The sequence below is a fragment of the Anthonomus grandis genome, chromosome 2, assembly GCF_022605725.1.
Source record: "Anthonomus grandis grandis chromosome 2, icAntGran1.3, whole genome shotgun sequence".
Classification (NCBI taxonomy): domain Eukaryota; kingdom Metazoa; phylum Arthropoda; class Insecta; order Coleoptera; family Curculionidae; genus Anthonomus; species Anthonomus grandis.
Window position 1 is genome coordinate 16,623,307 of NC_065547.1, and position 14,927 is coordinate 16,638,233.

The following is a 14,927-nucleotide window of genomic DNA, read 5'->3' on the forward strand; positions in this document are numbered from 1 at the left end:
TGCTCAGATTAATCCACAATACCGCACTATTCTTCATTGGTACACTGAATGGAGAAAAGTGAATTTGGGTCCTCGATCTGGTGCAGGCTCCATTGAGGTGTGTATGTATACAAATTTATTAATTAGATAAGCGAACAGCATTTTCTATCACTACAATATCTGCTAGATCATAAATTAGAAATTTTAAAAACCTTTACACCATACCTACTATTTTCTATTTTTTTTTAGAAATTAGTAGAGAAACGTGAACTTTATATGAAGGATGGCATCCTTATCGAGTATAATGAAAATCCGTATGCAATAATTATTGTAACTAAGTTGATGCAAAGGGCCCATAAGCTAGACTTTTTAAAAGATATAGTTTTTGCCGACAGCACCGCATCTTGCGATGCAGCTGGCCATTCTGTTACCTTTATTTTAACACCATGCGCATTTGGAGCTGTACCCTTGGCTGTTTTAATTACTAAAGGCCAATCAGAGGCAGATTATGAAGCTGCATTTTTATTGCTTAAAAATAGTTTGCAACAAAGTTTTGGTGGGCAAGGGTACCCAAAAATATTTGTCACAGATGATACTAGGGCAGAAAGAAATGCTTTGCATTTAGTTTGGCCTGAAGGCAAACTTCTCTTATATAAGTTTCATATTTTGCAAGCAGTTTGGAGGTGGCTTTTTGGAAAAAAAAATAATAGAAAATAAAAGCGTATAATGTTACAGCACTTATAGATTTTACTGTTACTTGCATGGAGGAGTATTATCAAAAAAGACTTAGAAATTTCGCAAATTCAAGAAATGCCGGGCCTAGATTATTTCTAAAAAATTTACTGAATAAAACAAATAATTTAAAAAAGGAGGACATCGTGTACCTAGGCCAAAAGTTATACAAAGTTCCTAGCACGACCAAAAAAGGAGAATCTTATTTTGTTGATGGAAACTTTGGCGCTTGTACATGTTTTGTCGGAAAACTAGGGAAATTCTGCAAGCATCAGGCATTAGTATATTTTTATTTTGATGACCAAATAGTTAATGCTCCTGCCATAACAATGGAATCTCGTTACCTAATGGCAAAATTGGCCTTTGCAGAAAATGTGCCTTCAATATCCTTTTATATGCCATCGCTAATATCTAATGAGGTTAAAACCAACACCGAAGAAGAACACAATTTAATATCTGATGGTTTAATGGAAAAGCCATTGTCAAATGAAATGGAAAGCGTGCCTTCAACTTCAAGGAGTTTAAAAAAAAATGATCATGTAGATGAAGGAAGACATTTAGGATATTTTTTCGCTTATGGCAAAACCATAAAGATTTTGATACCTCGTCTTCAACAAAAAAAAAGTTTTGCAGAGACTAAAATCAGGAGACCAAGACATCATGGGAATCATTTCTTTCCACAGCTGGAAGTTCCTTGGCACTAAGACATCGATCTAATTTAAATATTAAAATCAAACCTACATTAGTAAGTAGAAGAAAAGTGGGAATCACGAGGAGTTCCAAAAGACTTCCTAGTGGCCGTCCTGCCAAAGGTGAACCTTCATCAAAAAAAAGAAAAAGAAATTTGGCAAAAAATGTGTCACAAAATCATCTAAATGCGAAAAGTCATGGTATCAGCCATTAATAAGGTACCATTTATGCTACGAGAGATTGAAAGATTGAAAGGGTAAACGCAGAATCTCCGTATTGGCACATGCCGATCATGTGATTAACCGAATCTCCCAATATCTCTAGCACTAATAGCACCTTAGATTTTAATAAAAACTGTATGCCAAATAATAAATTATGTATTTATTAGACTATTAATATAACTTAGATTCGTCCGTTTTGTTTGTTTGTTTTATAATTAAATATTAATATATCATTTTAAACCTTATTGTAGCTTTTTGTATCTACTATCTACCATGATGCAAGCTTTTCTGCTGCCACTTTCTCTATATTTCGTCAAGTTTTTTTTTAAATACCATACATAAATAGATAATAAAATATGCTTTTTTGACCAATTTCTACTCGATAATTATCATAATAGTACCTACATATTTTTCTTACATAATAGGAAGAAAAAAGAAAATAGTCCTGAGAAAAAAACTAATAAAACATAGCTTAAATTTGAAATTATACTAATCGGCTGTATTTTAACAACCTTTACAAGACGTTTATCAACAATCTCAACATTCCACTCTGAATTTTGGCACCGCTTTGACATTCCACTCTGTGTTTCAGCACCACCAAAACATTCCGCTATATGATTCGGCACCGTACTTGGGTTATTGCTTGGCGGCATCAAGATTTATTCAAATCAACCAATCAGAAGACGGGTGCCGAATCCTATAGTGGAATGTTAATATGCAGCCCGGCCGTGCGTTGTTGCCAAATGATACTAAACTTATCGGCGGTTCAAGAAATTGTAAAAAAATCCCTGAATTTTGTTTTTCCATTCTCAAAGTATGGAAACCTTTTTTTATTTATCTTTCTTGTTTTTAAATAAAAAATCAAAATTTGAGAAATTAAAAAAACTAGCACCTATCAACTCTTGAAAAAAATTTGTTTATTTTATTAGTGAAAGCCGCATTAAAAAATATTGTAAAAAAAAAAAAGTTATCAAGGAAACAGGAATTTGCCGGTGAACAATACCCTTAAGTGTAGTGAATGCGTGCGTCACAATTTTTTAAGCATTTACGCTTACCCAAAAAGCAATTATTTGGCGGTTGGAAGCTGGAGAATTGAATTTTGGCATGAAAATGATTAAACTAAACTGGAAATGATTAAACTAAGTTTTAATCTTCTGCCGAATACGCTAACTAACATCGTTAGCGAAACACCTGTCGAGAGTAAAATAAAGAATTTTGGTTAGTGATAAAACTGTCACGTAATTAAATTTTAATATATCCGCATGTTTGTCTTATTTTGTTAGGTGGCACATTCAACAGTACCCACGATATGGATAAATCGAAATAAAACACTGGATGCTTTTGAAAACAGCTCTACAACAAAATTAAATCCAACTAAACATTGACGATGCATTATTTAAATGGTTCAAGATTCAAAAAAGTCGCAATATTCCGATAAGTGGGCTCATATTACAGGCCAAACCAGGCGATTTTGCTAGGCAACTTAAGTTGTACGATTTTAAGTGTACAATCGTGTAGGTTCAACGATTTAAAAAGAGACATAACATTGTTTTTGGTAAAATAAGTAGGGAGGTAGCAGATGTACCTGAGGGAATTTGTAATGATTGGATAAATGTAGTTGCCCAAATTTACGAAAAGTATATAGATGATGATATTTTGAATGCAGATGAAACTGGCCTTTTTTTTGAGACAGAACAATGAAATTTAAGGGAAAAAAATGTGTTGGAATGAATCTTTCTATAGAAAGACTGACAGTTCTCATAGCAACAAATATGACGGGTCAGAAAAATTAAAACTTCTAGTTATTTGCAAAGCTAATCAACCGCGATGTTTTAAAAATAAGAAATCTGTACCTGTTAAATGTGAAAATATTTCAAGAGCTTGGATAACTTCTGCATTGTTTAAAAAAATTATTACACGTTGAGATAATAAGCTTAATCTTCAAAAAAAAAACTTTGTTGCTTTTAGATAACTGTTCAGCTCACCCCAATATTCAAGATCTAAAAGCAATAAAACTTGTCTTTCTTCCACCAAACACTAATGCAGTAACCAATGAATCAGGCAGTAATCTCGGTAAAAACCCATTTTAGAAAACTTCATGTCATTAAACTTTTAAAAGATATCATCTTCAGTTAACTGGGGTCCATTTGGATTTTGTACGGATAATATTTTATTCTTTTTTAAAAGTCTCCATACAGTAGAAGGACAAACCTCATGTTCATTCGCGACGGAAGAAGTTGATTGTTAGGCATTAACTATCATCTCACCAATTATTTGAACTTGCTTTTCTTTCGAAACGGGCGGACGTCCTGGGGGCTTTTTTTTGTTTACACTACCAGTAGTTGTAAATTTAGATACGAGTTCCCGTAAATATTTTCTACAAATACGACGACGGTAAACGATCGTTGAAAATCCTTTCGGTTTCGTGAAAGTTCGCGTCGCACCGTAAATAAAAATCGCCATTTTGTAGTAGGTAAAGATATTGAATTTATATTCTAGGGTTATAAAGTACTCGTCAGGAGCATCAACATGATGTGCCACAAGACCACCCTTTCCATTTAATTTTTTTCCAAGATGGCGCACAGCAGCCATCTTGAAATTTTCATCTGTCAATTTTGGTTTAAAACATAGTATTCATTTATCAATTGCATTACCTCAAGTTTCGATATTTGGAATTTGTCCGTTCAAAAAATAAAGAGGGGGGAGGGGCATTAAAGAAAAGTACTGTATATAGCGGAGAACACACATAGGCGATCGCGATGGCGATAGCGATGCAAATCGTGATCGCTGGTGTAAGTGACATATTGCGATTGCGATCCAGTTTATACCAAAAGTGAAAAATGTGTAGTTTAGAGGAAGAGGCACTCATTCTTGCTATATTATTAGAGGAAGAAAATTGTACTAATGAAACAAGAAAGTAAGTACATAACCTTATCTTTTATTTGTTTTTTTTTGAAGTAGTGCATATTTTATAACCGTTTAAAATAGACGTCACACGCTAAATAATATAATTTAAATTATAGAAGAAAGAGAAGGGATATTTGGGTACATGATATACGTAAAAAGCGGAACGAAGAAGGAGAATTTCATAACCTATATCCTGAACTCCGTAAGGATGAAAATCGGTTCTATACGTATTTCAGAATGAATTTTAATAGTTTTCATGAAATACTAGATTTTATTAGAAAATATATTACTAAAGATCAAACTACATTTAGGGAACCTATTGGACCAACAGAACGGCTAGCAGTTACATTAAGGTAATTGAATGAGCATTTATATTTTATTCTTATTTTTTATTAAAGTGTTTTACACAGCTAGATTACATAGTAATAAAAAATACTTAATAATTAATTAGTCAATATTGTTCGTACAGAATTCCTCATACCAGGTTGTTGTAGAACTTTCTTCAGAGACTTCCTGAGCAGTACAACTGTTTGTCAAATATGAACACTGTGGGGGGGAGTTTGGCATGTTTGATACTTCCATGGAATTAAAAGAGGAACTGATAATTTGATTATACTTTTCATTACTTAACTAATTATATAATAAACAAAATCCTTACCTGTGTGTTTTAATCCCATATTCTTTGCGATTTCGTCCCATATTTTGTTCTTTATACGCACATAATCTGGATGGGTTAAATCAAATAAAACATGATACGTTTTTACATTTTCAATCAATAATTCCATAAAATCAGTCATTTTATCTAACCTCAACTCAGTGGACGACTCAACGATTTCGCAGTAATCATAAACTATTCACCGTTTTCTGCAACTTTTTTTTCTGCAGGTATTATTAAAACATATTTTTTTATTTAGGTAACGATCTAAAAAAACGCTAGAAAAACCTAAAAGATTGGTACTCAAAATATCTCCGCACCGAAAAGACAAAAACTGGACAAGCTGCTAAATCTATCTGCTGCTACAAAACCTGGCCTTGTGCGCAACAGATAGAAGTTTTCAGACCTTTTTTACAATTTGCTCAGACTGATACTAATGTAACTGACGAAACAGAAATTCATGACTTTGCAAGCGAAGAATGCAAAGAACATAGTGATACAAACGAAGATTTACAAAGTGAAAAGTAAAGTAGGAAGTGAAGCTAATCATCGTAAAATATCAAAAAATTCATTTAAACGAAATCAAGAAAAAAAGAGAAAATCAATGGAAGACTCGACATCCAACCCACAAACTTCATCTGTTGATAAAGTTATCAAATTCCTAGATGAGAGACACATTGCAAATCAGAAAACTAACATTACAGATGAAATTGATATAACATTTCAAGGGTACGCAGCAAGTGTAAAAAAGTTGTCGACGGAAGGACAGATAATGGTCAAATACAAAGTTGCTAAAATAATAATGGAACAAGAATTAAGTGAAATCCGGATGCAAAGACAAAACCAACCAAACAATAGTTCCTCTTTTAATTCCATGGAAGTATCAAACATGCCAAACTACCCCCCACAGTGTTCATATTTGACAAACAGTTGTACTGCTCAGGAAGTCTCTGAAGAAAGTTCTACAACAACCTGGTATGAGGAATTCTGTACGAACAATATTGACTAATTAATTATTAGGTATTTTTTATTACTATGTAATCTAGCTGTTGTAAAACACTTTAATAAAAAATAAGAATAAAATATAAATGCTCATTCAATTACCTTAATGTAACTGCTAGCCGTTCTGTTGGTCCAATAGGTTCCCTAAATGTAGTTTGATCTTTAGTAATATCTTTTCTAATAAAATCTAGTATTTCATGAAAACTATTAAAATTCATTCTGAAATACGTATAGAACCGATTTTCATCCTTACGGAGTTCAGGATATAGGTTATGAAATTCTCCTTCTTCGTTCCGCTTTTTATTTATATCATGTACCCAAATATCCCTTCTCTTTCTTCTATAATTTAAATTATATTATTTAGTGTGTGACGTATATTTTAAACGGTTATAAAATATGCACTACTTCAAAAAAAAACAAATAAAAGATAAGGTTATGTACTTACTTTCTTGTTTCATTAGTACAATTTTCTTCCTCTAATAATATAGCAATAATGAGTACCTCTTCCTCTAAACTACACATTCTTCACTTTTGATATAAACTGGATCGCAATATGTCTGTTCACTTACACCAGCGATCACGATTTGCATCGCTATCGCCATCGCGATCGCCTATGTATGTTCTCCGCTTAACATAACCACCTGTTGCGTTTGATCGCGGATGTTCTTGTATCGCGTTGGACACTGCGATCGGTCGCTGCACAAACGCGAACAGGTCGCAGCATGTATGTGCTGATGTATTCGTTTACGTTTGCTAAATCGGATCGCTATCGCCATCGCGATCGTGGTCGCGATGTTCTCCGCTTATATAATATTCTTTGGCTTACAATCAGTTTTGCCCACCAAAATCCGTGCACACCAGCATTGATATTTTTGGAATAAAATTGTTCAACTTATTCTTAAACATTTTTCATGTTTGTAGTTCCTTTACAATAATATTGATGACACCCTTTAGATAAATTCTATGTAAGAAAAATAATTTAGGTTAAAAATTGGCTTAACTAGAACAATTTTTATTTCAGGGTAAAAAATTATGATTTTTTAAAATAAATCTAAAGCTACTTTAAGCTTATTCAAACATAGAACGCCAATAGTACTCCATAGATACTCACCGGATGTTTACTTGGAACTTAAAAAAACCCTCTCACCAAAACTGCCCTAACTACCCAAATCCTTAAACCAGAATCACTTTTTTACCCTCAAATCCATCCTCAGGAATCCCTCAATATTGAAGTAAAAAAAACGTATGATCATATTTTAAGTGGTTCATTGGTTATGCTCGAAAAATGTCTGCCAATAAATAAAAATCTTGGTGCAATAATTCAAAAATTGCCCTATAAGTCAGAAAGCTTTTAAAGTACCTAAAATCTTCTTACATGAAATTAATTGGGAAAGAAATGCTATTTCCTTGCTAAAAAATCTTTTTCATATAATACCACTTCCTCTCTTACCTGTCCATTGTATCACAGATCTATATTGCCTGCTAGTCAGAAGTTCCAAAAGAAATTGCCACAAGTGCGTTTGTCCGTTAGTACCGCTTTTATTACCAGATCCGTTGCCTACTATTTTGAAGCTGGTGTTTGAAGAAAAATGTGCCTAAAAAGTAATTTTTTCTTTTAAGTCTTAATCAAATAAAAACAAAATTACCTTTTGTGACCGATTATTAATGGCAAGTGATGGCCGTGCTATTTCAGTTGATGGTTTTGGTGGTGCTGCAGATCGAACTATACAGGTCTCACCTCTTCTTACGGCTTTAAATAAGAATTAAGTTTACCTACTATACTAAATTTAGTGTCCATTTAGTACTCCCTTCTTCCATTGACACTATATTTTTTAAGTAAAAAATACAGTTTTTTTGGGTACAGGGGGTTAAAAAAGCTACATTTTAAAATTGTTTTAACTCATACAGTGTGTTCACAAAAGGCGTGGCAGGACAAATTTATGTTTTTTATAGAAGACCTTATACAGGATGTTTCAGAACTATAGGATCAAACTTCTAGGGGTTGTTCAGTGCAATAGTAGAAAACATTTGGGTATAGAGACCCATGTCCGGAAAAGTAAGACGCGTTAAAATTTAGTCTAACTAGGATTTAATGCATTTATTTTTTGCCTTTTCTACATGACAACATCATAATAGTTGTTCAAAATGTCTTCCTAATTCGTCCAATTGGGTCTTGTTCTGTCTCTACTGGAGTTTCCTAGCCCAAAGACTTTACATACCCCCATAGAAAAACATCTAGCGAAGATAAATCGGGTGACGCAGGAGGCCAAAAAACAGCGCCACCTCTGGCAATACAACGGAGCCAAATCTTTTCATACTTGTACAGCAAAATGACCACATTGGCTGTCGAACGCTTATTGAAACATTTTTCATCCAAGCAACGCCGGTAATTAGGTGCTGTTAACCGTTCCAGTAGAAGGTATGGCCCAATTAAATGATTATCAATAATGCCTGCCCATACGTTGACAAACTAACGTTGCTGATATTTTCTACAAAAATTTTTTCTTCATCCCAGTTCATTTGATAAAATGAACTGAGTAACTCCTCTTATTTTTTAATTTAGTTTAAATAAATAATTATTTGTCATAAATAAAAACATTAAAAATATATTCAAACAAATGACTAAAAATATTCAAATACATACGTTTATTTGACACAAGCAAGAATTAGTTTATTAAAACAAATTGTATTCAGTGGAAATAAAAAAGATTTAAATAAATATTTATTAAGGTAATTTTTTCGGGTTGTTTTCAGTGTAGGCGCTGGTAACTTGTTTAAAATCATCAGCTATAAACTTAGAACATTGAATGCCTAGAATAAGCCAAGCTGCAAACCATAGGCGAGGTTGTTTGAGTTCACCATCTCTCAGACAATGATGTCAAATCGACTTTCCAATTTTTCATTCAATATATAATTTTCTTAATTCACTACATATTTTTTTAATGTGTTGTATTTTGTAACAGGTAAAAGTTGTACTCTTTAAAAGTTTCACTTATTTGCTGACTAATAATATATACTTTGAGAGTAATCAACAATTTTTTCAGAATAAAAAAGAGGCCTGACAAAAAAATTACTGAAAAAAAAGCAACTTGGCAACGTAGAATACCTCTATGTTTACAATGCACGGATCCGATGTTGCCACTTTGCGTTGTTTTTCTAGATATTTTATCATATCTGTGAGGCTAGCACCCGATCGATATCTAGCAATAAAACATCCAGAACGCAGCATATGTCGTTTGTCAGCAACCTATTTATACTACGCGCCTGCTGTTATTTAATCGATATAATGCCCGGATCTCCTGAAATTCCCAAGGAATTTTAATATTCTTTCGTCCAGATATTAACAATCAATAACTAAATCGATTTATAGTGGCTATAAACCTCTACAAACTCAAGATTCTTTGTGAAAATTACTTAAAAAAAACGAATGTTAAAGAAATGAAAAAGGATCCCAAAAGATTTTTAATCTCATAGTTCTGAAACATCCTGTATATTATTTGTTTTTTAGATCCTGTTTAAAATTCTAAGAACTTTGATATCATGCATGTCATACTTAAATCAAGTAGTTTTTAAATTAGAGACAGTTTGAATTTGGTTTCTTTCAACTTATAGAGGCTACAGTACCCTGCTATGGTAAAAGGATGTACTCGCAAAAATATAGTTTTGAGAAAAACGCGTTTTAAGTTAAAAGTTGTGTATTTTTTTTCTTGTAATCCAAAACGCTTCAAATACATTGTTTTACCAAAGTATTTCTAAATTTTTATTAATCCTCAAACTTTGGCAAAATAATGTAATAACCTTTTTGCCAAAGTAAAAGAGTTTGATTTCATTCATAAAAACTTACCTATTTGAGCTATTGTATAATACATTATTTGGCAAATCGCTAAATATATATTAATGCTGATTTGGTATATGAAATATAAATATATTAAGAGAAAGAAATTAATTAAATCAATATAAGTATACGGTCGTGCGTACTACATTACATTATTATTTTTGTAAATACAAATTTTTTTTTCGAAAACACCCAGCTCTAAAACATCCCAGCTCAGTATAATACATAACCATAAAGTTTTAAACCATAATAAAACTTAAGTTAATTATTTCCCAATTTTCTGGAATTAAATAAATATTCCGCATTATTTATATTATGTAACTTACCCCTTAAATACTTCGCGCTATTTCAACCAGCCTTTTAGATCTGGATGCCATTATTTCTGCTTAAAAACCCAAATTTAATATATTTTTCAGCACTTAACTACTTTTCGAGACTTAACTCACTACTAACTGCGGTGAAATAATGTATTAGTAAAATAGGCTTTGTAGCGTTCCCGCATAATAATGACACCTCCAATGACAAAACAGGGGATTGTATAATACATTATTTTACCATAGTTTAAGACGTGCTTAAAAAATCAAAAAACAACGGTATTCGCCATTACACTATTTTACCAAAGTAAATTGGGCAAAATTTTGTCGATTACATTGTTTTGCCAAAGTTTAACTTAATAAATAGTGATAATAGACTGTTTGGCCACCGTGCTAACTCGAGAATGAAAAATGATACAACAATGGGAGAAAGAGCTACTGATAGGTCTTTTAAAGTAGGATCGGGCTATGTAAATAACTCAAAATCGTCATTTTTGCGAATACATCCTTTTACCATAGCAGGGTACTACAGTCTACTTGTCATATGATAAACTGATTTTTACATTTCTATCTTAACTTTTTAATGTATTTAATAAAACAAAAAAATCTACTTTGTTTTTCTTAAAAATGTCAAAAAAAAATAGATAAAAATGTTATCATGAGATTGATCCTAAAAAGTTAAGATAGGAATTTGAAAATTATTTTATCCTGTAACGAATACTATGTAGTTAGCCTTTTAAAGTTAAAAAAAAGCCGATTTTCAACTGTCTCTAATTCAAAAACTACTTGATTAAAGTATACATACATTTTGACGTTAATCAGAAAATCAAATAATATATAGGATGTTCCATTAAAAAAATAATAAAATTCTTCTGCCACTCCTTTTGTGAACACCCTATATACAGTGTGTCCCACTTAAGGTTTAGCCACCCCTCTAAAATTTTTGTTTCTTGACCAATTTTCAAAAACTTTTTTTTGTTGGATAGATGGTCAAAAATAGCACTTATGAGCCAAGTTCGACATTTAAGAGAAAGCAGGTCATGGCCCACTGTATTCAAGTTTGAAGTGCGAAAAATCGAGAAGTAGTATTAGCGATATTTATTTTTGAAAAATGGTACTGGATTATTGTTCAGGACCACTTAAAACATAAGTGTACCAAATTTGGTTATGATAGTATACAGGGTGTTGAAATAAATTGGAGTCAAATTTTTAAAAGGCGCAATAACATTCTTAATCAAATACGCATATTTTTAAAATTTTTGGCTAATTGGCATGCGTCTTGAGAACACAAAGGTTGGAAATATCCTTCAATAAACAACAATCGATCATATTATCATACTATTTTGGGCTCAATTTGTTTGTTTTTTTATGAGTTTGTTTGTTAAATTCCAAAGATATGATTGTGTCTAGTTAAAAATTATTTTGTGGGAATTTTACCCAAGTATGCTATGAAAGAAAATGTTCCTGACAGTTTGTCAAAGTTTTCATGCATTTAGTTTATTTTGACTGCTTGTCAAACAATTATGGGTGATTATAATTTAAACGAAAGAGTTGAAGTAGTGTGGCTAGTTGGCGATGGAGTTAGAACATTTCGTGAAGCTGCGGCGGAATTTAATAGGAGACATCCTGGTAAAAACATCCACCATTCAACAATAGCCAGAATAAACTACGGGTTTGATCAGTCTGGTTCAGTAGGCGGAGTACGTCCTCATTTACATCGTAATCGAGCAAATAATAATAACCAAATAATTCTTGAATACATGAATGCTAATCCGCAATCTAGCATTAGTTGTTTTTAATTAGATGTCTTTTTAAAACTAAAGATAAACTACCCTCGCTATCTTCTCCAGGAGTTTATGAGATTAGGTGTAAAGAGTGCCCTGCAGTGTACGTCGGCCAGTCTGGTAGGAAGATTTCTACTAGGATTAGTGAACACAAGGCCCAATACAATAAATTTAAAAATACCGAAATCACAGTGACCAGATCAGCTTTTGCTAATCACCTTCTCGACTCCAAACATGATTTTCCTGACAGCCAAAATATAAAAATACTGCATTAATGCAACAAAAGTAAAAAACTAGACTTGTTGGAGACAATGGAGATTAGTAAAGCTTTCAAAAGCCCAGATCTGTCCTGTGTTAATGAAAGGTTTGATTTTGATAGCCACCTAGTTTTTAATAACCTCAAGTAGTTCTAGACTCTTAAATGATGGTTAGATTTCTAAAATGTATAAAGTGATTTGATTGTTTAGTTGAGTTCTTTGTACATAGATAGTGTCACTTTATTGTAATCTTTGTTTACTTAAATATTAGGTGTTTTGTGTATGTTATGGTAAGTTTTTGTTGAATTCTCCTTTTTTCGGGTTACATAATTTTAATTATTGTTTAGGTCTGATGATGCTCTAGTCGAGCGAAACATGTAACCTTCGTTATTTTATTAAATGTATTTGTGATGCTGTAGATTTCGTGTTTTTTACCTTTTATAAAAGTGTATGAGCAGCATCTTTGGGATAATGGATGAGTTTTTCGAGGATGGAATATTGTTTGTGGTTACAAGGCGAGTATTTGGCTAACCCTACATTTTTGAAAAATATTTTATACACCGATGAGGCAACGTTTACTACAAACCGCATTGTGTCATCTCAAAATATTAGAATGTGGAGTAACGTAAATCCCCATTGGGTGATACAATGTAAAAGGCAGTATTCGCAGAAAATTAACGTATGGTGCGGTATCTTGAACGAACGTATAATCGGGCCGTTTTTCTTTAATGAAAATCTAAATGGACTTAACATTCTTTGATTCCTGGAAGGTGATTTTAGTGACGTAATCGATGATTTGCCGTTAGCTGAAACAAGAAGCTTACACAAACAATTTGACGGTGCGCCTATCCATAATCCACAGTGGTAGTGCGGAATTGGCTAAATCAGAATTATCCGAATCGCTGGATAGGACGAAACGAATAGCATACTTGGGTAAAATTCCCACAAAATAATTTTTAACTAGACACAATCATATCTTTGGAATTTAACAAACAAACTCATAAAAAAACAAACAAATTGAGCCCAAAATAGTATGATAATATGATCGATTGTTGTTTATTGAAGGATATTTCCAACCTTCGTGCTCTCAAGACGCATGCCAATTAGCCAAAAATTTAAAAAATATTCGTATTTAATTAAGAATGTTATTGCGCCTCTTAAAAATTTGACTTCAATTTATTTCAACTTGACCCTGTATACTATCATAACCAAATTTGGTACACTTATGTTTTAAGTGGTCCTCAACAATAATCCAGTACCATTTTTCAAAAGTAAATATCGCTAATACTACTTCTCGATTTTTCGCACTTCAAACTTGAATACAGTAGGCCATGACCTGCTTTCTCTAAATGTCGAACTTGGCTCATAAGTGCCATTTTTGACCATCTAGCCAACAAAAAAAAGTTTTTGAAAATTGGTCAAGAAACAAAAATTTTAGAGGGGCGGCTAACCCTTAAGTGGGACACACTGTATGTCAAAATATTTTTAAAATGCAGCTTTTTTTAACCCCTATCTACAAAAAAAAAACTTTTTTTGGTTCAAAAATACATCTACAATGTATGAGGAAGGTAGTACTAAATGGACACGCTCTACTCACCGACTAACTTCATTTTTCTTAACAACTCCAAATGAGTCCAAAAAACATCTCCAGGATCGTGTGGAACGATTCGTTTGAACTCTTCCATTGGCAGTTCGTGCAATTCTTTTCCGGTCATGTTCCAATCGGTCAGTTTTAATCCGATTAAATTAAACTGCCTTACGGCCCAAAGTAACCAATGCCGCACTTGTACCACTGTCCTGAAAATACACTTGAAAATATAAAATATTTTAATAAGCCCATTTTATTACCATTTTAGTGGGTCCGATGGGATTTTTAGCCTTTGTTGTTCGCTTTTAAATTGTGAGTCGACCTGCCACTGTACGATATGTTCCCTGCTGTTCGCCGAGAGCATTTCTTCTTCTACAGATTCTTCATCTTCATGTTCAAGAGTCGTCTCTTCCTTTCTACTGTCTGGAACTTTCATTGCCGCATTTCCTGTTTTTTCTTCATCTTTTTTTGAGTAAACATAGTCCGTAGCAGGCTTTAGCACATCAACAATGTTGATTTTTTTCGTTAAAATTTGAACTTGCGCATTGACTTGCACGATTCCTTCACCTTGGACGCACTGGTCCACTAAGTTTTTATGGTCTTCTAGCTAAAAATTGATTTAGTAAAGAGTGTCTTATTAAGGCTGTTTTAGGCCATACTGTTTGACTGTTTTGTATCATAAATCCGTAGTTTTTCAAGTTCATGTCCAATCTATGCTCGATGAGTTTTCTTAGTTTGGACAAGGGTTCTCTAATGTCCATATGGATCATGACGTACTGACATGTCGGATCCACCATCATTACATCAGTGTCAAAGTCGCTGACGAGATGTTCGTAAAGCTCTGGAGAAGTGGATATCAACTCTGGAAATAAAAAGGTTCTTTTGTTTTTTGCTTATTAATTCACAAACTAACATATTTTTCGTCCGGAATTCTAAAAAATCAACATAAATATAAACTTACAA

At 32.8% G+C, this 14,927-nt stretch overlaps 1 protein-coding gene across 3 annotated transcripts in view; it reads right to left on the minus strand.

The window, feature by feature from the left end:
• The window catches only part of LOC126747704 (DNA-binding protein Ets97D), a 65,170-nt gene that overhangs the window by 22,436 nt on the left and 27,807 nt on the right, over nt 1-14,927 (minus strand). For all 3 annotated transcript variants that reach the window (XM_050456508.1, XM_050456505.1, XM_050456503.1), the window contains exons 3-7: nt 14,624-14,826; nt 14,225-14,571; nt 13,974-14,173; nt 7,833-7,936; nt 7,637-7,781 (exon numbers count right to left, since the gene is read on the minus strand). In XM_050456508.1, the coding sequence (XP_050312465.1) occupies nt 7,637-7,781; nt 7,833-7,936; nt 13,974-14,173; nt 14,225-14,571; nt 14,624-14,826 (999 nt within the window). The remainder of the gene's footprint in view (nt 1-7,636; nt 7,782-7,832; nt 7,937-13,973; nt 14,174-14,224; nt 14,572-14,623; nt 14,827-14,927) is intronic.